The sequence below is a fragment of the Leuciscus leuciscus genome, assembly GCF_965113295.1.
Source record: "Leuciscus leuciscus genome assembly, chromosome: 10".
Lineage (NCBI taxonomy): Eukaryota > Metazoa > Chordata > Actinopteri > Cypriniformes > Leuciscidae > Leuciscus > Leuciscus leuciscus.
Genome location: NC_138734.1, coordinates 36,502,720 through 36,525,733, shown reverse-complemented (window position 1 = coordinate 36,525,733; position 23,014 = coordinate 36,502,720). Strand labels below are relative to the sequence as shown.

Genomic DNA, 23,014 nt, shown 5'->3' with positions numbered 1-23,014 from the left:
TCTCATTTTAAATCAAATAGAGAACCTCCATTTTCAGACCCCGGCGTGGTTCCATCCGGACATAATTGCGCACTTTTACCATTTCTACAGATTAAAGTGAGCAGCGCATTAAAACAACGGAGCGGTAATGATACCGTACTGTAATGATGTTGCTTCTCTCCTCCGCTAAAGACGTAAAGCGTCACATTAAGAGTTGCAGATGATGAGGTCATTTTAACAACAGTAGCAGAAACAAGGTGCACAGAAAATATATATACTAAAACACTGCAGAAAACAATGGAGCAAATATAATTATTTTTATCTGTTGACTCTGTTGTTGAGGTTTGTGACAAGTTTATAACTCGTGGCACCTTTAGATGTTTTTTTTCCCCATACATTTAGCATTGTTAATCAGCATATTAAGAACATTTCCATTTCACAATAAACAATGTTATAATTTGGAAAATGATTTAGAGATGGCAAGGGAAGACAAAAAAACGCAGAAATTATTAGTCAACTTTGTTTTGTGCTCATGATGAGATTTTTGATTATTAGATTATGTGTGTTGTTTGTTTTTAGTAGTTTATCACTTTGTGCAAAATATTAAAATGGTGCATACTTTTCTTAAGAGGTAAACCTTGCACCATGTTTTCTCAATCCCAAGTTTTCTCACACCCTTCTGTGTGCCATACACGTAGGTGTCTAAATGTATTAAAAAACACATCTGATCTAACCTCTTTTTATTCTTTTTATACATATATTTGCTAAATATTGGTATAAATGTGCCTCTGTCTCAACTTTTTTGGAGTGGGTTGAAGCCAGCAAAATCAAAATTTCTCTATATTTACAAAAAACAATTAAGTTGGTCAGTGAAAACATTGGAAATCTTTTCGTTGTATTTTTGTCAGTTAAATAAAGTTTAAAGAGAATGAACAAATCACAGATTATTGATTTACTTGCATTTTACAAATGTTCTCTTATGGAAATGGAGTTGTGTATATATTCATAATTATTATAAAGCATGTTAAATATTGAGTCATTGTTCTTTCATGTATCAGAATGAATGCACAACCAGCACAGAGAAGCAGAAGTATATGCAGCACATTTACAAAGTGTAACTTTGTGGTTTAGTTTTACATGCAACACTGTAAGAAAGGGCAAAGTGTCTTGTTTTCCAACACTTTACTCAATGTATATTTTAGGGTTTTCAAAGTTGATAATGAAAGACGAAGTAAATATTTAATGCAATATTTACAGAATAATGTTATTGTGGTTTCATTTTGCTTTTGACAATCTGGTCAAAAATCATGACTAATCACAATTTTATTCAATTGACAGCCCTAATAGTCAGAAATAAACAAAATCGGGTTATTTTTAGGTTTTTATATGCTATAATTTAGTCACACATGATTCAGAAATGTTTATAATATTTATAATTATATTCATCCATTTAACATTAACTTTATTTCTGTGTAAGGACCAAATGTTAATTATAGTTCATGACATGAAAAATAATTGGATCTTTCAAATGGATTAACATTTGAGAATGAACTAATTTGCTTGGTTTCTTTTGCAGCTTTATGTTTGCAAATGAAATCTTTATTTTATAGGGCATCACTGACACTTTCAGTGGAGGTGTGTTACCTTTTAATTGTGTGTTCTTGGTTTTTTTCAGTTTGAAATCCTATTCATCTTGGACTTTTGTATGAGAAGAGTATGTGAATTTGTGGAAAATATAAATTTCTGCAATATTCAGATTTATAGAGATTGGTCTGAATGTTAATAGTTTTATCAGAGAGAAAATAACATTATTAGCTGCTTCCTAGTGTTGTTTTGAAGGAGATTTCTTTTACTTCTGGAGTAAATTGGGATGTTTGATGTTCTATCATCTTGTGTAAATCTTGAATAATAAACTAAATTGAATATTTTCTTCTAGCCAGTTTGTTTGAAGACTGTAACAGTTCCTAGTACTTCCACTGGGCAGCAGTGTCGAGCAAATAAATAATAATATTTCTAATGATCTGGAATATGACCTATAGACAATCTCATTATGAAATGATTCAGCAAGACTTTTTTTGACACCACTTTATTTATTTGACTTTGAGTGCAGTATTCAGATATTAGAGAAGATATGTAGCATTCAGGCACGTTTCAGGTGGGTTTTCAGAGGCCAAGCACCCATACATTATACAACATCCTTAAAACAGTTTAACCATCATTGTTGGTGTACAAAACGTGCAAGTTCAAGTACACAAGTCTATTTTGTGGCAAAAAAAAAAAAACGCCCCAGAATCTCAGGTTGCAAACAAACTAGTTTATCAAGGCAAATTTTAGTTCCAGTGCCTTTTTTTCTTTTTTACAAAAACATTTGAACAAAAGAACACATTGTTCACCCGAACACTCCCTTGTTAATAAAAGGTAACAAATGTATGCCCCTCCCATTTTCAGAAACCATGCAAAATACTGAAACAGTTTATAAGAACGTCCTATTTTTTAAAGGTATATTTGACATTTGAGATATAAATATATCCATCACATACAAGGCACTATGAGAACTGATATGCCCATCATATAAGGCATTAAGTCACATGACTCCACATCTTGCTACCTGAATGATGTATATCCATGGCTCTTTTGTGCATCACTTACAGCAAGATAAAGTTTTATGCTGATATCTGGTCCACTCGTATGGACTCATGTTCTACCCTATCGATCACCCTGCCATGTTTACGGGGCTTGTGCAGCCAACTCTTCTGACTTGACGGCATCCACTAGGAAGCTGAGCTCATTGCACAAGGTCTCGTGACGATAGGCCATCCGGATTTGAGCCACATTTGTCATTCGGATGTCATTACCCTCTGGTCCATCCTGTAGATAATTCTCACCCAGGAAGTGTTTCTTCTCCTGCAAGGGAAATCTAAATGTCAGCTTTTTTATACACAAGGGTGGATGTTAAATTTAGCATTGGAATGCATTTAAAATTAGCACTGGAAGATTTTTCTTAAGGAAATATTCCGGTTTCAGTAGAAGTTTCGCCCAACCAACAGTATTTGTCTCATAATTATATATCTATATATTTTTTTTTCATTAAAAAGCAACAATCTGAGTTACAGTGAGGCACTTACAATGTAAGTGAATGGGGCCAATTCATAAAAATACGGTTTCAATCAGCCAAAAGACATAAACATAACCGTGTTAACATGATTTTGGTGTAAAAAAAAATCCCTTATTATCCTGTTCTGTGTAAAGTTATCAAATTTGAAAACATCACCAGGGCAATGCAAGACCAAGAACTCTAAAACCCTAGAATGACTGTAAAAAATATTTAAACAGCTTTACATAATAATACACAAGTTTAAACAGAATAATTACATTATGTAACTTTTGCTGCTCTCGCGGTTAATAAATAAAACTGCATGAGTTTTCCCCTCGGTTGAAATTTTGCATTTGAAAAAAAAAGAAATTGCTTTTCAGAATACCGGCAACATGTGAGAAGTGCCGGTACTCAAGAAAAAGTGAGCGTATGCAACAGATTAAAATATAGAAGTATGTATAGTACCGGTGTGTTCCGGCCCACTTAAAGCACTGATTGTACCTTTAATGGAAGTGCTTTTATTAAACTTTCAGCTTTAAATCCTCTACAAATTGGCCCCATTTACTGCCATTGAATGTTCCTCAATGTCACCTCAGATTTCGCTGGGTTTTTCTTTCTTTTTTTTTTTTTTTTTAGAAAACAAGGATGAGCTGTAATTATTTGAAATCTAAACCTAGAATGTTCTTTATAGATTAAGACAGACAGAGAAAGTACCTGATGAGACAGACCGCTCTGAAGCACACTATTTCTGGCGATCTCACACACATCGCATGTGCTCAGTTTCCACAGTTGTGCTGCTATGGCGTACTCCTCCATCAAGGCCTCCTAAAGATACATAAACAACAGAATCACATCACCTGACTGCTCTAGATGATTACACTCAGTGTTGACAGTGTTCTATGAGCGTCATTCACACTGCTTTCCCAGACCTTTGTGTAGTGGAACTGTAATGGGTCATCCGTGGAGAGGGACACACACAGGCCCTTTTGCAGGAACTCCCTGAGGGGATTCTTGGAATACTCCAGGAACAGGCTATTGTTACTGAGCGGAGACATGGCAATGGGCACCTGGGCCAAGTAAAACAGGTACTGCAGCACAGGACTCTGTTTTGAGAAGTGAACAAGAACAATGTTAAACCATAAGAAAAGACTACATCAATACTGGTATCTGATGATTTTCAAGGTTTTCAAGATTTTTTGTGTGGTAAATTACTCCTTTCTAAGAAACTTAGCATACAGGGCTCAATAATAATGGTGGTCAGTTGACAGAAGAGTCACTTGTCCTATTGGGTCAGTAAGAACCTTTGTAGCGCACCTCCAATCTATTAAATTGTAATAAGCTTTGTACTTTATTACTTATGATATATAATAACGTCTCAGCTTTCAAATTCTGTCAATTGTATTATGAAATTCAAACGATAAATACATTTTTGGTGCTCTTTAATGTGGCACGACAGATCATATAGCGCCTTTGGTTCAAGCTTAGCGCACGTGAACTGGTCGTCATCTGTATTGCTAGTTATAGCATGAAACAAACATGAAAAAACTTCAGAAGGTATGTTGAAAGATACAGTACAACTTACCGAAATTCGTTTAATCACTCAATTAGTGTTTCAACCACATAAAGACGTCAATAAAATAGATTGTAGCTTAAACAATGTCACGCCATCTTACATTTCTCAGAAAAGCCATTCAATCAATGTCCAAAAACTCATCATTCAGCTAGGAAAATTAACTTAGAGGAGCATTTTGATAAATATATGCACTATATAGCATATTCATTGCGTTTCAATCAAATTAACCTGCTCTTCAATATTTAATGCAAGTATGAATGTATGCATGTATGAATAAATCTGTCATGTTTTTGACAGCACCATTTAAATGTTTATATCTAAGTACAACTAGTAGACACACAATTACGTCATTTAAAAAAAAAAAGTATTATAATGTAAAGCTAAAACGATCCTTACTTTTGAAAGCGGTGTAATAATTGTTTATTTGGTGGATTCTGAACTACACTGCCTATGGGTGTAATGTTGTGTGGTTTGATGTGAACACAATTAGTTTTAGAGACTGACCTTCTTCAGGTTGAGCCCGTGAGAGATGTTGTCAGCTGTGAGGAAGGCTGACACCAGATGGGTGATGGATCCTGCCTCGCCACAGTGAGGACGGAACTGGAAGGTATTGAGACCACGTTCCCTGCAAAAAACATTTTCACTATTTAACATGGCTTGTGACTTCAGTTATAAAGCTTAAGGCTAAATTTGAAGGGAATAGCTTGTCTTGATTTTAGTTTGTTCTGTGAATGCAATGGGTTGTAGTGCTGAAATCAGAACTTGATCTTTACAGTGACTTACTTTCGTAGGTTGTTGAGGACCATGATGTTGGCATACATGTGGAAGAGGTAGTAAGTGTATGGTGGGTTTTCCTCCATGGTCCACTCTTCTGGTTTTGGACTCTTATAGGTGAATAAGTGATCACTATGTTTGGACTCATCATCCACACTGTCAAACCCTGTCACCTGCAGAAAAAACATAGAAAGCTTTTTTGACATCTTTTTACAGCCACTTTTTGCCCTAATTTTCCTGAGGTTGTGGCTTAATATTTACATAAGGACTGATCAGGCTGTTCAGATATATAGGCAAGGTTCCTTTGACACCCAAATTTGGTGGGAAGAAAAATGTAATGCACAATGACTACATTACTGACTTGTGCGTAGATTAACCACAACTATGTTTTCTGTGATTTATAGTGCATGACAATTTTACATGAAGTCATATTCATCTGAGAACCATTTAATTGTTCATAAGGGATTTGGCATTTAAATCTTGATTCCTAGTAAAATGACTGTTTTGTGTTTAAGCTGTTAATTGTACTGGTGGTGTTACAATGTTCTATAGTGGCATGAATCTGCTCTGACTGGTCTTGCTAGGTTAACAAAACTCTGATAAAGCACTTACGTGTTTCAGGAAAACATGTGTTTCTTTGTGCTTCTGAGGGTTAACTGTGGCCTGGAACAGTGGGAGGAAGATGTTCTCCAGCATCTTGGCGAAGTTGGGAACAATCCTCTTTGATCTGAAAATGTCACTAAAAACAAAGTACACAAGTCAAGAATATTTGCTTTTATAAATACTAGATATGAATTATGAGCAAGTATGAGTAAAAATATAGTTTGAGTAGAAACGTCATATATGTTGCAGAGTTGTGCCATTCAGAATTGAATTGAGAATGCCTTTAAAAAATCATGAATTTTAACTGACAGAGAAAAAAGGATGCAGAATTGTAAATTGAATTTAGAAAGCAGAATTACACTGATTTGAACATTAACAATTAAACATTATGACAATAACAGTACAGCCAAAATGCTTCTGAAATAAATGTTGTCAAACTTTACTAATTTTGGGTCACTGAGAAAGATAATGATGCTTAAAATTGTTGATTGGTTCTAGTTTTTTAAAGATATGCTATTAGGTCAGTATATACGAACATTGCTGTGGGAATGGCGGAGGATGAATGAATAATAAAGGGAAGAGATCTCAGTTTAAACCTGAAATGACTAAAACACATCTTTGACTGGATCTATGAATACATTTATGACTGGGTTTGGACAGTACTTGGTTTTTAGACAAAACAATAAATTATGCAATCTGAAGCTGGTATTGCATCATATTTCTTGAAAGTCATGGATGCAAATTGAACAAATTGCCCTAAATCAGCTCTAAAAGTCATTCAGCAGGGGTGCAAAACTGAATTCCTGGAAGGCCACAGCCATGGTTCCAATCCTGCTCCAACACGCAATCCTGTAGTTTTCAATTAAGCCTGAAGGACTTGATGAGCTGGATCAGGTGTGTTTAATTAGGGTTGAAGCTAAACTAGTGCTGCATTCCAGTCCACTTTTAGACGCGCACTTCCGAACTTCCCTAAGCACTTCCCCTCGGGGGAATCCCTGCCGCCATTTTGAAGTGCGTTCCACTTCGTGAAGTGGACGAGGGAAGTTTATATGGACAGACCCTCCTTCTCTCGATTTTGAGTCTACTTCAAATGTACACTTCAGGCACCTATATGTCCCCCAATGTCCCCCCTATATGTCCCCCAATATCTATATATTAAAAAAATGTCTTGCCCATTTTGTTGTGTTAGATTATTGAAGTTTCATTGACTGTTAAATGTCTTTAAATTCATATGTTAATTGAAAATAGAATAGGACTTACTAAATCCTGGGCACCTGTATGATCCATTTCATGTTAGGGGAGTACAACTTTTGCTTGATAAACCATTTGGATAGGCTGTCCCACTCTTCAGGGGCTCGGCCGTAAATTGAGAGACGGGGTTCTGCATGCTGATATTTACTCTCCTCCAGGTTATGAGCAACTTCCTGCACAACAGGAACAATGCAATTGATTGTTACCCACTTAAGAAAATAGTCTGTGTGCTCTGACAGTTATAGTTAATTTGATCTTGTATCAGCATGCGAGTTGATCAATTTTACCTTGATAAGACGTGCAAAATATTCTCCATTGATGTAGTTATCACTTTTGAGGTAGATCTCTCGGAGCTCACTAGCACCCACTGGGTTGTATTTGGAATTGAATTTATCAAAGCGATGAAAGGTTTGTCTGCCCTGTAACAAACAATAGAGCAATTTCTTATTGTGGCAAGATCCATTAGAAAATGTAGCATAAAAGCATAATTTGGAAATCCTGAGGTTTTCTGAAATACGTACCGCATGTACATCTAATGAGTCCACTGTGAGATCGTAAGGGTCCATTTTCAGATTGTCAAACACCTGTTTGAGGGTGAGCTTCTTTCCGTTCTTCTCCACCACCTCTCGCTCTGCTTCTGTCTTATAGGTGTCCTGGATGAAATTCAGTAGATGCTTCTGGTTCATGCAGGCAGCTGCGTGAATGTGCGTATCAACCTGAATATTCACAAATATGTACATTTAGAAGTGAAAAGGGTCTTTATGCAGTAAATAGTGTCAATATTAGTGTTTATGCTACTTTATTTGAAATACCTTTCTGACATTGTAGAAGTCTCTGTGAGGAACGCCTTTCAGTTCCTTTAACTCAGCCATCTCGTTCAGCATTTCATGTAGTTCGAACTTGGACATCAGGAAGTTAAGCCTTCTGTGACAATAGGTCTTCCTATAAAAGAGGATATTTCCCCTAAATGTATTTCTTTTTTTCCCTGAATTTCATTATTATTATTTAGCAACAGATACATGCAATGTTATAAATATAATATAACCAAACTCACGTTGGTCCGTCTGCAATCATGGCAAGGACGTGGCTCAAGTCAATAGCAAAAGTTTCCAAGTCAGGATATGGCAAGCTCCGTGGCTGATCCTGTTTTAAAGCATCCACATTATCGTAGACATATATGATTCCATCTTTCATCCTCAGGGAGTAGTTCAGATCCTGTGGGAGGTCTTCCATACTGTAGGGATCCTCACCCTCACTTGGAGGGGGGCAGATATCTGTTGCCATGGAAAGAAAGCATAACGGTAGTTCTGATTAATACTAATGTCATACTATACTTATGTTCTAATATAAATAAAAACAGGACTAGATGTTTTTAGTATCACTTTCCCAAACCTAATGAACACCCAACAGTCTTTGAGACAGAATAGTACTATGGTTTTAGGACAGTCATTTCTCACTTATGTCTCAAAGCTGTTGTCATTATAGGTCTTTGAACAGTTATTGGTTACTTGATAAGAGTTATTTGAACATTATGCACATGACATACCTGGCAGCACTTCATCCTCCTCACTCCATTTCTCATTATTGGCATTCCTTAGAAAGCTGGCTGTGGTCCTGGGGAAGTGGTGATATGCCAGCCGGGAATATTTTTCTCTGATGAAGAGTGCTTTCAGCAGAGTTTTCGCTGCCTGCGCATAGTCTTCAACTGTTATCTGTCAGAAGTGATCATAGATTAATTAATTTTGTCAGCTTTTAGGAGAACAGCATATACACTACAGTTCAAAAGTTGGTAAGTTCAAAAGTAACTGTTTTCTATTACTAAAATTGAATTATTCCTGTGATGGAAAAACTGATTTTTAACATCATTACTCCAGTCTTCAGTGTCACATGATCCTTCAGAAATCATTCTAATATGCTGATTTGGTGGCCAGCAGCCATATCACCCTGTAGCCCAAGACTGGTTGCCCACTGAAGCTAAGCAGGGCTGAGCCTGGTTAATACCTGGATGGGAGACCTCCTGGTCTGTGGGTCCTAACACCCCAGTGTAGTGACGGGGACACTATACTGCCAAAAGAGCACCGTCCTTCGGATGAGATGTTAAACCGAGGTCCTGACTCTCTGTGGTCATTAAAAATCCCAGGATGTCCTTCGAAAAAGAGTAGGGGTGCAACCCCGGCATCCTGGCCAAATTTGCCCCTTGGCCCCTGTCGATCATGGCCTCATAATCATCCCCATATACTGATTGGCTTCATCACTGTCTCCTCTCCACCAGTAAGCTGGTGTGTGGTGAGTGTTCTGGCGCAATATGGCTGCCGTCGCATCATCCAAGTGGATGCTGCACATTGGTGGTGGTTGAGGAGATTCCCCCCCTTTATGTAAAGCGCTTTGAGGTCTCAGAAAAAGCGCTATATAAATGTAACTAATTATTATTATTATTATTAAGATAAAAACTCTTATTATCAAGGTAAAAAACAGCTGTGCTGATTATTAATATTTTTTTGGAAACCATGATACATTTTCAGCATTCTTTGATGAATAGAAAGTTAAAAAAGAACAGCATCAATACATTTTTTGTAACATTATAAATGACTACAGTTAAATTTTGATCAATTTAATGTGTCCTTGCTGAATAAAAGTATTAATTTCTTTAAAAAGAAAGACCTTACTGACCCCAAACTTTTGAACGGTATTATATATGCCTTAAACCTCTAAGTTTAAAGGTTTGTGACTTGTAGTCCATATATTGTTAGCTTTGGAGGCATAATTGGTGTATTATGTGTATATGTGTATAAAAAAGTGTGCTAGTGTACTTCTAAAAGTACGCATAAAAAAATACTCTGTTCATCAAATATGAATCACTGTATAATGGACACTTTCTTGCTTGCATTTTTTCACAATTTAGTCTACTAATCTACCATTGCATCCAAAGTGGTGAAACCACACCTGTCCTGGTCATGCAAACTTAATTTGTGTCGCACAGGTGTGACTTGCACGTACTTGTACTATGAATTAATTTGTTTGGCTCAAATTAAACACCCAGCCCTGTTTATTAACTTTCTTGAACTTTTCCTTGTATATTATATTATATTATTAAATACCTTCATATATAGTATATATATAAGGAATAATTGACAACGGGCCGTTAAATTACAAGAAAAATAATGCACACCGGGTAATTCACCTCGCGTTTGAGTACATAATAAAACGTAATTTTGTGGAAAAAAACATGGAAATAATTTGTCGTTTTTATCCTATTATTTACTATATTTATTTGCTTGGTCAGTGTCATTGTGGGTTTTGGTTCTCTTGCTGTTGTGGGTTGTAAGGAACTTTGAATAACTGAAATCCTTTGGCGAAGTGATATGGAACTGTAATACCAAGACCTGCCTGGAACTACTTTAGCCATGTGTTTCCCTGAAAGTAATTGCACACCTGAGAACGTTCGTCAACCATATATATATATATATTAATTTGTCTCCTACCCCTGCGCAGTAGTCTCCACTGATGGTGACCCTCTGGAATTCTGGGATATTGTCTGCCATAGGGCCTGCGGCTGTGGAAGGGGTCAGCAGGGGTGAAATCACAGACATAGCCCAATCTTGAGCGGCGGGGATATGCAAGGAAATTGATTGGGATCGTATCAGCTTGAAACTTTGTTTCCTAAAATGGGGCATAAAGGATAATAAATAATGCAAACTGCTGATTAGTTCTGCAACCTGTGGCACATTTGAGTTCACTGACCTCTTGACAGATTTCTCTGACATCTGCTCCTCCATCTCTTTGCGTAGCTCCCATTCCTTGGCCTGATTTAAGCCAATGGGACAGTCCTCCGGGACGGTGAACATGGCCAAGCTGTTCTTAGACTCTTCTTCCTTCAGAGCTGAAGCGTACACTTTCTCAGCCATGAGTCGCACTTTCTCATCCACCTCTTGGAGAGAGATCTTCGTGAACTGACGCGGCATTTCTGAAAGGAGTGGTGCCATTAGAAAGAATGCTTTTTCTTTCTATAATTAGTCAATGTTCTTCATCAGGTGTAGGAACACCTTATGTACATGGTGTTCATTTGTATGAGTATTCTAAAAACTTTCATTACTTTGGGCAGTACCCAAACATTTTGCCAAAACCTGACAACTGAGAGTCATGCTTTGAAATTAATGATATGGCACTATTAGAAGGCCTATTATTTGTCATATTTTGGCTAAGAAATGATTTACTGGATTTTGCCATAATGTACTGTAAAATCATTATTGAAGGTAGTAAAATAAACTGGAGGTAATTATGTGTATGTGTAAGTCATGGCAGTTTTACAACTGCACTCATCATGATTGTAAACATGTCCTCAAGTATCGGTCCACACAGTTCTGGTTTCACTCTGCATCTTGTGCCTTGGTCTTAGTCAGATATCTATGAGGTTAACTAAGTTCCTGTCCTATTAGAGACTGGATTCCCAAAGTGTCAGATGAGTTGTTGTTGTTGTTGTGTCCTCTGGCAGCAAACTACTCATGGTGCACAGCAAGCATTCCTCTATTTACTTGGTAGGCAATCATTATTGGTTTAGTCACAATCATGGAGAACAAACCACAAGTGAAGGGGAACTTGTATATAATAATTCAATAATGTTATGCATGCACTGAAGCAGAAGTATATGCAGCACATTTGCAAAGTGTAACTTTGTGGTTTAGTTTTACATGCAACACTTTAAAGGATTTTATCGTAGTTTTTCATCCAATACAAGTCAATGGAGTTGGACAAAAACTACGATAAAACCTGTTGGAAAGCATCTGAGTTTCACGTCTTTGTAAACGAAAGTTGAATGCGTTTTAGGAAGGATTATTCCAGTGCACCTATGCAACCATTGTGGAGGTGGGGGGGTGCTACCACAGAAACCGAAAATTCTCGGGACAGCAGCATTTGTCCAAATTTCAATCTTAACCATTGTATTTCATCAGAAACGATCTGAAAACAGGGCTTTAAGTGTAAAATACCGAACTTGTCCTTTAAGAAAAGGCAAAGTGTCTTATTTTCAAACTGGTGTCTGGGTCTACAGAAAATCTGACACTTTACTAAATGTATCTTTTTAGGGTTTTCAAAGTTGCCTTTGAAAATCTGGTCAAAAATCATGACATGAATCACAATTTTATTCAATTGACAGCCCTAGTTGTAAACAGTGAGAAATAAAAAAAAATCTGGTTCATTGTAGGTTTATATATGTACATCATCCTAATAGGGAGTAGAAAAAATATGCTGCTAATTTAATACAAAGTAAATATTTACTGACAATGATTTAATACCGGAAATCACAACGCTTAACATTTTTCGTCACACAGTATAAATGTTTATTTTACTGAATCAATTATATCGCTGCCATTATATTTTAGGAAGGGGATCATCATATTTTGGGGTCTTTGGCATCAAAAAGTTTGAAAACCCCTGTCATGCAGCATGCTTTTGACATTTGAACATTTAAAAAAATAATGTTGGATAAGTGTATTAATTAATTGAATCTCTCATTTGAAATTTCTCAAAAAGCATCTCTCAAATTATTTTTCAGGCCTTGACCACTGGTTTTTGTCTCTATTTTGCCTAACCTCACCACCCTTCCTCCATTCACGCACGGACTCCCTGGTTTATCAATACCACATTTGCATCCTGTACAGTAGATTATAGTTTCATATCAGTTACCATGCCTTGGCCACCTATCTATTTACCATATCACTTTGGATATGACATCAGCGTATACAAGGGTCAGTGCTCATATAGCATGGGAATGTAGGTCAGGCCCATCCCTATCAAAAGTTTTTAATGGCAGGCAGGTTTATAAAGTCATGTGCAAGATTGTTGACTTCCACCTGTGTTGACATGCAACTGGATATTCCACTGCACTGTCAACAATCCACAGCCCTTCGATATAGACGCTTGACAAGCCTGTCAGATGGATGATTCCAGACTCCTCTCTCAGCCCTGCCCATCTAGGAAACCTAGATACCAGACGCACTTCTAACAGCTGTGTCTTACGCATGGAAGTAACCCCCTTAGTTATATATCCAAGTAAAAATCAATCATATATATTTTTCTGTAAGATATGCATTATATATACAGTAAAAAACAAATACATTATATATATATATATTTTTTTTTTTTTTTTAGGCATAGTATAAATATATTACGTATAAAATGCATGTATAGAATTATACATGGATATCTAACTGATTTTTACTTGAATATATGTATAAATAAGTAATTGTCAAAGGAATTGTTTACTTTAATCACACAGTTATACTACAAATATATCTTATATCTTGTCAACTTTCAACTGAAGAAAAGCTTGTCAGTATCCAATCTTTTGACTGTCACTGACCCCTATTATTCAGCTTGACCGATCCTACTGTATATTCCTATTCCTATTGTTGGAATATACACTTTCTCTTACCTTCTTTAGCTATTTTTGCCATGGTTTTACTGGATCTCTGTGTTTGGATTTTCTGTTTTCTTGTTGCTTTATAACTGTGGTCTTCAGTTCTAAGTCTTATTTTGTCTATGAAGAAGCTTCAGTGTTTTCCAGTCTTGAGTATCCCACTCCTCCCTATTTAAAGGGTCTGACAGCATCATATCAGCAGAAAGCCCTGGCTGGACGTCACAACAAGCTGCGAGCTGAACCTGAGACCATTCTAAATGCTGGCAGGTTCTGGAGCTTGCAAGCTGTCAGGATCATTTCCCAGCCCGCTGTTTTTTTTTTTATAAGGGAATAACATTGTCTTGGTATTAGCTCACTCATTTTCCAGTAACATTAATGAACCTTTAAAGACAGGCTGTATACGCTATCGCTTATACAATGTATCCACTATTGAAAACAGGTTGTTTACATTCCCATCCACAACCTTAGCAACGTCATATATAACAGCTCAACCTGACTTAAACCAGCTCACACTAAGCCCTACCCCTGAACAGATAACTAGAATCAGGTTACTCCCTTTTAAGTCAACATAACTCAAACGCCTCCAGTATACTGTATGTGCAGTATTATTATCAAGCTTCTGGAAAGCACATGCTGACACATATAAGACCCCAGAGGAATACTCTGTTCCAAACAGCATCCAATAATGTTCTAATCCGTTTTCATACATCCCCTTTGCTGAAGTTAGACTCACCTAATTTTGCTGGACCTTGAAATGAGCATGGAAGAACCCTAGGCTTAAAGCAAATGAGCAAAGCGTTCTCAAAACACAACAGCTCAGCTCACAAATGCATTTATTTACCTGCGCTTTGAGAAGGTCAAGGCTACCACGGTGTCTCAGAGAAAGTATAAGGGGTGACAGACAGGATAGCTCTGTATATTTGTGTCTACTAAACCCGTGTCTCCTCGACCTTTACTCGTTTGTAGGAAAATAAATAAGAGAAGCTGAACTCCGCCCTGCAGCGTAGCACTGGTTCAATACCTGCCAACCCTCTGCCCCCTCCCCTTACTTTACATCTAAGAGACGGAAAAGCCATACTTTCATTTTAACACACAAGTTCAGCTCACTTTGTGCCATACATTTGCAGTGTTCTCCTTGTTTTGTAGTATTTGGTTAAAATTGACTCTAATTTTATAGACTGAAAAAGTGTAAACCATTAAATTACAGTGCCATCATTCTCGCAGACTTATAGCAAATAATGGAGTCAAATGTATTGAATGCCATTAGTGTAATTTAAATAATTGCATTTATTATAAGGCTTTCTTTGGTTTTAAATGAAAACAGAAATATTTTGCAATGACTTTGCACAAGTCATCGAGCCTGGCATAAAGTCAAGTGCTTCATTGCAAAGAGGTTATTTATAGAATGGGTTCAGTGCTCTTTTGTTAGAGCACTTTATGACATGCTTGCAAAGAATGTTTTGCTATACTTTGAATCTACTTTGACAATACCCAACAATATGTCTGCATGCCAGCTTTCAGGAGTTTCTGCAGTAGACCTGCACATTAAACAAACTAGCCTTTTACAAAGACAAAATGTACAAAAAAAAGAAGAAGCATATTGTGCAAGCCAACACGAAGCACTGAGATATAGTATTATCATACTGTGCCAAACTTACCCCTCATAAAGTTGGGCGTTGATTGTTGCTTAGACAATGGGGTTCCTTTCCTGCTCATTTTGTACAGTGTAAAGTTCTCTAGTCAAAGTTCCACCTGAGAGACAAAAGTAACGTTAAACGCCTTGTGTTCTTAAAAATGCATTGCAGGAAGGAAAAATTCCACAGTAAAAACCCCCTGATTAGTTTGATAAGAATTCTACAGCAACGTGGACTGTTTACCTCTCAGCGAGCAGATGAAAGCTAACTGCTAGACTTCTGGTTTTCAAAAACAGGAAAAGGAAATGAATAAGTAGGCCAACTAACTCTAATCTGATGGACACTACTTCTGCAAAGTCGATTCCAAAAGCAAAACACAAAAGTTTATGTTATTTCCTAGTATGTTTATTACATTTCCTGTGGGACTTGCTTTACAGCATTATGCAACATTTTCGGATGTTTTAGGGGGAAACAACTCCTGATAAACACTAGAACGTTGTTAGCTGTCCTGTCATCTTAGCTTATCTACAAGAACACAAACAGCATGCAGTTCTGAATAAGGAAATGCCTCAATGTTAAAAATTATTTTTATTTTTTTTAAATACCACCACACCTGGAAAAACTCTCCAATATTTAATCCTTCCATTTTATAAAGAAATATTTAAGACTACAGAGAAGCATTAACGGAATAAGGCATCATCCCTCAACAGGTTCAGACCTGCAGGAGATGCTTGAAAGAAAAGAGGCCACAGGTTACAGAACTTCTACTGTGGTAACCTAACTGCCAAAGCGTTACTAAACTTTGTTTTAAAGCGATATGAACCAACTCACCTTCTGTCTGCAGACCTCTATCTGTTCTCCTTTAAGTTTTTCTGTCTCTCTCTCTCTGTTCGTGTGACAGTCCCCTGGGAGATTCTGCTGTGTTCAGCAGTGCAACACTCACTGGGTGTGAAGATAAATGCTTCAAGGCTTTTACAAGCTGAATCTTAAAAAAATGTCACTGCACTTAACCCTTTCAGTGCTGGTGGTAGGGAACCTTGAACTTGGGACTTGAATCTTGTCTGGTGTGTTTAATTTCAGTTCTTTGTGCTTTTACGGTTTTGCATTTGTTCTCAGAGTGTTTAAAGATACTTTCGACGTTTTGCGACTATATTTGTTGATGAAAACAAAACATAGGTGAACTATTTTTGCTTAAAGGTAGACAAGTATTTTATGGATATGTTTAGCGTTATGTTGTTCAACCTCGAGGCTTGACTTTATACACATGACATTCCCATTAATCTGAGAGCAGAGAATGAAGAGATGAAGGCGAATGTTAACTTATACACACACACACACACACACACACAGAGAGAGAGAGAGAGAGACAACGCGTTACTGCATTCCCTTTTGCTGCCTTTTCTATTTATCTATGTAAAAAATGCAAAGACGTCTTTGACTTTTGCGTCACGCTATTTTTTCGGTGTCTCGCACTTGACTTGCACACGCGCCGCGTTGTTTAACACGATTTGTCAAGTAACAAGAACTTCATTCTTTACAAAACAAGTCTTGAGAGACCAATTCATTTCATGTACGTGTACACTATCTTAAACAATTCGTTTTGAGTGTAACACTTTTCAATTAGAAAAAAAAAAAAGGAGGGAAAGTCTGTTCTCTGCCGAGTTCATAGCTGCTGAATGCTACCTACCAGCCAATCATGAATTTGAATTAGTTGTTTCCGGGTAAATTACTTGTTCCCGCCGCACGCACGTTCGTTACTAGGCAACACGCGCACACACGGTATGGAAGTTGGAAGAGCAAGATCTGATGAATTGCGTTTTGCTTCTTCTTCTTTCTTCTTCTGCATTTAGCATTTTGATTTTACGATTCCTGGACGAAATGCAAAGACAGTGAGAGCTGATGTTGAGGAGTATAGCCAAATTCGTGCTAAATTATTTTTGATGCAGTCAAAAACTCTCCAACTGCTTTTAAAGGGGTCATCGGATGCAAAATTCACTTTTATATGGTGTTTGCATATAAATGTGTCTTTGCAGTGTGTGGACACAACCACCACACAATGAAAAAAATCCATCCAAAACTAGGAACAGTTTGGCTCTGGATGGAACACTATCACCTACCCCTGGCATCAAAATGTGCAACAAACACTTACAACACAAAACACCATTCATAAGATAAATGTGTACACACACACATGACTTGACATGCTCAGGGCAAGGCAAGAGGTGTCAGTGTGAGCACTGCTGTTCAGTTGGCTTGTTTGGGGCCAAATTTATTTTTTATTTTTTTATATATATTTATTTTTTTGAAATATAACTATTTCTTTTATTTGGATGAATTTGTCTGTCTTTTATCAGATTTACCAATTGTTATAATTTCCATTTGTGCTGGTCAATTATAAACAATAGGCTAAATTTAACTGCTAGCAAAAATTGAAGCGAATTTGGTGGGGTCGAGGGGTGGAGCGGCCGCTGCTGCAAATATTTGGGTGGCTCTTCCCCTAACAGATGTCATGCCAAACTTTTGATAAAACTTGACAGCTCTGTCTCCAACTCATTTCATGAAGGATTTTGCACAAGACTGTATTTTAATCTGCAAGTCACAGTTAAATTGCCTTATCTTTACATTGCTTTTATTTGGTAAGTTTTATTTGCAACTATTTATTTCCTTTTCTAGAGCGTGAAATGTTGCTTTAGCGTGTATAATAATTATTAGGGAAAGCGCGCCCTCTGCTGTGTTTGTAATGTAGTTCAAAAAGTTAGCCTACTTTTCCCACAGTCCACTTGGCAACACAATGTTTACATTTTTCAGTCGGTCCACACATAATATTTGACTAACTTCAGTAGCCTGTGTTTAGCTAGGCCTACTTATTTATTTTTGCGTTCAAGGTACCAACCTGAAAGCTGCCCTGGAAATAAGATACAATTTGTCCTCACTCACACTTGCAGGAGTTTAATAGGTTATCAATTGACACATTATTGAATGATTCATGTGGAAAAAATGCTTCGCATTATAGCGATATGAAATCACAGGATAGGCTAAACATCTTATTTCAAAATAAACGCAAAATAAACAATAGTTTCTTAAGGATACATGTACAGTATGTAGATATAAATATATGAACTTTTAAAGGCCTACAGTATTTTCATAATATACATCTTTATACACATCAATAAAAGACTACATTATAATATTAAAGTAAATTATTGCACGGCCCCCACAGTATAGATAAATCAGTCTTCAAGTATGTGGATGTCCTTGAGGACAACAAAAATAATTTCTTCCATAAAGAGTTTTCTCTCTCTCTGTTCTTCATCATTGGTCCTCCAGGGTAAATAGCTTCATGAAAGCTCTTCTTGCTGTTCTCTCTCCGTCCTCTTCACTGAAAGTTTGGGCTGGCAGTGTCCTGGGTTGTTCCTTCATTCCTCCAGCAGAAGGCGCATCAGTGCTGCAGAAGAGACAGAGAGTCAAGTCCCAAAGCTCCATTAGAATGACAAGAATGCTAAACACATGCGCAGAGCATTGACCACCCATTTCCTGTCATACTGCCTTAGACCCTCACAAAGCTTTTTATATATGTATATATTTTATGTCTCAACTGATAGCACTCCTTTTTTCCACAACCACTTTAAGCGACCTGAATCCTTCTCTGTCCAACCCATCAGGCAGAGGATGGAGAGAAGGATGCTCCACTTGCTCCTTTGTGCCTGAAGAGAGTACACTAATGTTCAGCAAGGGAAGTATCAGAAGTATCTCAGTAAACAGAGCCAATATAAACCAAAGGCTCAGGACAAACCGCAGAGGTGTTCCTGGGTTGTTCTTTAAATCCCTTTGTGGATGGATCGGACCCATGCCAGCTTTAGACGGCCTTCGTGGAAAGTTAGTGCAGGGTGGTTTGATGGGAACGAACGTCTCCGTCGCCGTCCGTAGCCCCCTGAGCCGATCTTATCACTGGGGGCGTTGCTCGTCTTCGTGTGCATCATATTCAGCAGGTGGGCCAGTTCGTGCACCGAGCAGGTGGCCAGATTACAGCCCGCTCTTTCGACTCTTTTGACCGTGTAGGCTGGTTCTGTCCGCTTTACCCTCACACTCCTGTAGGGAAACAGAAAGCATTTAGTTTTCCTTTATCTGCTGGTGGTGATTAGTCAGTTTGCCCTTAATATGTGTGTTTATCCAGTCAAAGAATGTGACATACCTGTGCTGTGGTACAAATGACTCGGGACCGCTGTTCCTCTGAGTCAGCAAAGCTGTCGAGTCACTCTCGCTTCTCTCAGACACGCTGCTGACATCTTTCCTCACCTTACCCTGAAGCCAAACACTGAGCCTAGCAGATGACAAGAGAAACCCATGAGATTTTATTCAAAATCAGAGTTTTGAAGGACAAGAGTGGTTCAGTCATGAGAGCGTACCTTCTCAAACCATCTGTATTCAGAGGTTTTGCACTCGTGATGCTCGGCAGAAATGCAGTCAGCACACACCACAGGAAAGCCTTCTGAAGCACTGAGTTCATTGTGAATGGAACCTGTGGAAGAACATGTAGCAATGTTATTATTAATCATATAAAATGCATGTTCTTCTCATGAAAAACACCTGATTTTTGAACAAAAGTCCCAATGACATGATCTTCCTGCTCCTTGTTAACTCCACACTGGTCATTCATTTATTTTGAAAGTTACACAGAGGTTAAGTTTTGCTCAACCGTGTCATTTCCCAGTAGCAAGTCTTATATTTGCCTGAGACAAGTGCACACTTGGTGCAATGAAAATGACTTGCCAGAAAGTCAAATGTCTCACTAACCCATGTTTTTGCCTTGACCTTTGAAACCAAAAAGTAAGTGAACAAACCAAGAAAACATACCTGATAACTCCGGTCGCTCTCTAGAATTGACTGCCCACTTGAAAAGTGGTGATGTTGAAGTCAGTATTTTTGTGTATTTCCAAGTTGTGTCCAAATCTTAGTTGGCTAAGGATGAGTATTCAGCTGTGCCACTGCTAATGGTCTGAGTTACACAGAAAAACCTGAGTGCTTTATATACTTTACAGGGGGTGGGAAGGGGCGGGAGTTGTCTTGAGTGATAGCAGCCACATCCCTGTTCTAAACTAGCCAACAACTTTATGTGCCCTGTCTTAAAAGGATGGAATATAACCCCTGAGAGAAATCATTATTCCAGCATTCCTGTAATATCGTTTTTAATTAGATGACACCATTTGTTTTGTTTCCGAATAATTTTCATATCTCCTGCATTGGTGTGTTCACAGGGTCAGAGAGGTTTTGAATTGTAGAGTCGAGATTCATTTCCCAGACAAATATGCTTCAGCATCAGCCTTGTAAACATCTGATGATTAACTTCCTGCGAAGCATCTGGAATGCACATCTAATTGGTGATCGAGTTTATTTCAAATGATGTGGCTGCATGGGAGATGTTGTCCTTGGGATAATGACTCCGTACGAGCCCTCACACATTCCAGCCACCTACACATTTTGTTAACAAGTTAGGAATGTGGAATTAATGATTTCTATATCGAGTACAGCTAATATGACACCAGATGCCTTGCCAAAATCATTTGAGAATGAAACATGCCCAAATTTGTAACTGAAGAGAGAGAAAAACAGTAGATGGTAATTGTTCAAACATTCTCCTCACCCCAAAAATTAGATTGAGTTCTTCCCTCTGGATTTTTGCGGGTTCATGTGGCATATTTTTCAGTCCATGGGTATAAATAAACAAAAAAATCTATATTGAGATTGTATATACACTTCTGCTTTAAAGTTTGGGGTTGGTAAGATTTTTGGTAAGTTTTTTTCGTGGGGAAAAGTCTCTATTCTCAGCAAGACTGATCCTTTATTTGATTACAAAATACAGTAAAAACAGTAATATTGTGAAATACTGTTTTCTATTTTAACATATTTAAAATTTTTATTTATTCCTATGACGGAAAAGGTGAATTTGGAGCATCATTTCTCCAATCTTCATTGTCACATGATCCTTCAGAAATCATTCTAATATGCTGATTATTATCAATGTTGAAAACGGTTGTGCTAATATTTTTGTGGATACTTTGATGAACACTTATTTGAAATAGATATCTTTTGTAGATCAATTTGTCCTTCAAAATTGCCAATGAAAAAAACATTTTTCAACAGTGTTACTAGTTGTACACAGTTGCGATCTGTTTGGTTTTTAAATGCACTGTTTTAGCACATTAGGCACGATCGAATTGCAAATAGTCTGCGTGACTATGGTAACATTACGTTAAGTGCCTCATAAGGCTGCTGGAAATGTTCCTGCCAAGTGAAGACATGCTCAGGAAAGACAACTTTACTCCTACCAGTTTCCTTTGAGTTAAACAACACCCGATTCTATATTTAAGCATGAGCAAAGCCTCTCCCTCTCGTCTTTTTATCTGTAGAAAGTAGAAACACAGTGTCGAAATTTTTAAAAATGTGTTCTGGAAAGATAAAAACGCTCCAGCTCAGATGTTTCTGCCAGTCTAACAGCAGAGTAGTTGCTCAATTGCTCTTGGTGTAAGTGACAAACTGACTGTCTGAATCCATTTGTGGTTTTCTATAATGCTACACAATCTAAAAGAAAATAGTAAGAGTATCAATCTTTGCTGCGGTGACTGGAAGTCACATAATCTTGTCTCTTTATGAGAGGAATAAAGCATGAATAAAGTGTGCACCAGGATTAGATTCTAACAGCATTGAAGTTTTATATTCATAGTGAACTCCACATGTTTTGATGCAAGTATGACAGCACAGCTGTGATGTGTTTCCTTTTTTTGGTAATAGAGCAATTACCTGTTTGTTCCTCCTATCTATGCATTACCAGCTGTTAAATGTGGTTGAAGCAGGTTCAAACCAGACTTTGGTTATATCAGTGCTTGAGCGACGACTCAAAAAAGAAAATCAAGGGTGTATTCCAAGCAGATGGGGCAAGTCCCCTAGAGGCATTGTTATTGCAACATCATCAAGTCAATGAATACAGACAGCCACAAATTATTTTAAGCCTCAGGAAGAGAATCTGCTCCATGAAAATGACACATCTCATCACATCCCCATGTCGTGACATACATGCTCTCGTTTACACTTGCCAAGTAATGCATCGTGAAACCACCGTGACATTTTACGCAAAATCCCCTCCGTTCTCAGAAAGTTATCTGCTTGACACTTTTTTTATTGCTATTGTTTATCCTTTATATGAGTAAGTGGTTCGATGTAATAATGACTGTGCTGGCATCTGCTCATCCGAGTGGTCGGACAGCACATGTTATTTATTTGTTAATAATCTGCACATCAGAATTAATATAAATCCTCTGGTTGTAGCCTATAACCAGCTGCTGGTGGATATCCAGTGGATTTGATTCAAAACAAGTGGGTAATATCTTTTTTACTATCAGTCTTTGCATGGTGTGAATACTGTTTTCATGCTAAGAAAGAAATCACAAGCAGATTTAGAAGTGTGGTTATTTCTGCTCTGTTTCGTGGAAGCGTTTATGTGGCCTGCCAGTCACCGCAGTAGTTCTGTTCGATTTTTGAGAAGTTATTTTTTCTGTGGGGGGGGAATACTGTGGAAGTCAATGACAATCGTCAACTGTTTGGTTACTGACATATCTTATTTTGTGTTCAACAGAAGAAAGAAACTCATACAGGTTTGGAACAACTTGAGAGTGGGTAAATCATGGCATAATTGA

The 23,014-nt window shown here is 37.5% G+C and overlaps 2 protein-coding genes and 1 long non-coding RNA gene across 8 annotated transcripts; 1 reads left to right on the top strand and 2 right to left on the bottom strand.

Moving 5' to 3' along the window:
- Window positions 1-927: 927 nt before the first annotated feature.
- Window positions 928-2,371, top strand: LOC309508111. Its single transcript, XR_014209384.1, has 2 exons — window positions 928-2,088; window positions 2,187-2,371. It is a non-coding gene; the product is annotated as an uncharacterized lncRNA (long non-coding RNA).
- On the bottom strand, window positions 2,050-16,309 carry ampd3b (adenosine monophosphate deaminase 3b). 4 transcript variants are annotated; one of them, XM_082182504.1, is made up of 16 exons: window positions 16,155-16,309; window positions 15,348-15,441; window positions 11,016-11,238; window positions 10,757-10,934; window positions 8,821-8,986; window positions 8,329-8,548; window positions 8,087-8,216; window positions 7,796-7,990; window positions 7,562-7,693; window positions 7,284-7,447; window positions 6,033-6,159; window positions 5,430-5,593; window positions 5,151-5,271; window positions 4,003-4,176; window positions 3,788-3,898; window positions 2,050-2,883 (listed from the first exon to the last, which is right to left on the bottom strand). In XM_082182504.1, exons 2-16 carry the CDS (start codon window positions 15,403-15,405, stop codon window positions 2,707-2,709), a joined length of 2,340 nt encoding a protein of 779 aa, XP_082038630.1. In that variant the 5' UTR covers window positions 15,406-15,441; window positions 16,155-16,309; the 3' UTR covers window positions 2,050-2,706. The 4 variants fall into 4 exon arrangements, with proteins under 4 accessions (XP_082038630.1, XP_082038631.1, XP_082038633.1 ...); XM_082182505.1 differs by lacking the exon at window positions 16,155-16,309 and adding an exon at window positions 15,567-15,807; XM_082182507.1 differs by lacking the exons at window positions 15,348-15,441; window positions 16,155-16,309 and adding an exon at window positions 14,531-15,305.
- A 1,947-nt stretch (window positions 16,310-18,256) lies between these two features.
- On the bottom strand, window positions 18,257-20,335 carry admb (adrenomedullin b). 3 transcript variants are annotated; one of them, XM_082181546.1, is made up of 5 exons: window positions 20,178-20,335; window positions 19,730-19,842; window positions 19,516-19,644; window positions 19,117-19,412; window positions 18,257-19,027 (listed from the first exon to the last, which is right to left on the bottom strand). In XM_082181546.1, exons 2-4 carry the CDS (start codon window positions 19,828-19,830, stop codon window positions 19,142-19,144), a joined length of 501 nt encoding a protein of 166 aa, XP_082037672.1. In that variant the 5' UTR covers window positions 19,831-19,842; window positions 20,178-20,335; the 3' UTR covers window positions 18,257-19,027; window positions 19,117-19,141. The 3 variants fall into 3 exon arrangements, with proteins under 3 accessions (XP_082037672.1, XP_082037673.1, XP_082037671.1); XM_082181547.1 differs by having other exon boundaries at window positions 18,257-18,768; XM_082181545.1 differs by having other exon boundaries at window positions 18,257-19,412.
- Between the last annotated feature and the right edge of the window lie 2,679 nt (window positions 20,336-23,014).

Bases quoted from the DNA above. Each gene is read 5' to 3' on its own strand.
- ampd3b (XM_082182504.1), bottom strand. From the start codon at position 15,405: ATGAGCAGGAAAGGAACCCCATTGTCTAAGCAACAATCAACGCCCAAC. The intron at 8,549-8,820 runs GTATGTCATGTG...CCATGGCAACAG, and splicing joins GGAGGATGAAGTGCTGCCAG to ATATCTGCCCCCCTCCAAGT. The intron at 7,694-7,795 runs GTACGTATTTCA...TGTTTGTTACAG, and splicing joins ACTCATTAGATGTACATGCG to GGCAGACAAACCTTTCATCG.
- admb (XM_082181545.1), bottom strand. From the start codon at position 19,830: ATGAACTCAGTGCTTCAGAAGGCTTTCCTGTGGTGTGTGCTGACTGCA. The intron at 19,645-19,729 runs GTACGCTCTCAT...GTCATCTGCTAG, and splicing joins AATACAGATGGTTTGAGAAG to GCTCAGTGTTTGGCTTCAGG. The intron at 19,413-19,515 runs GTATGTCACATT...GTTTCCCTACAG, and splicing joins TCATTTGTACCACAGCACAG to GAGTGTGAGGGTAAAGCGGA.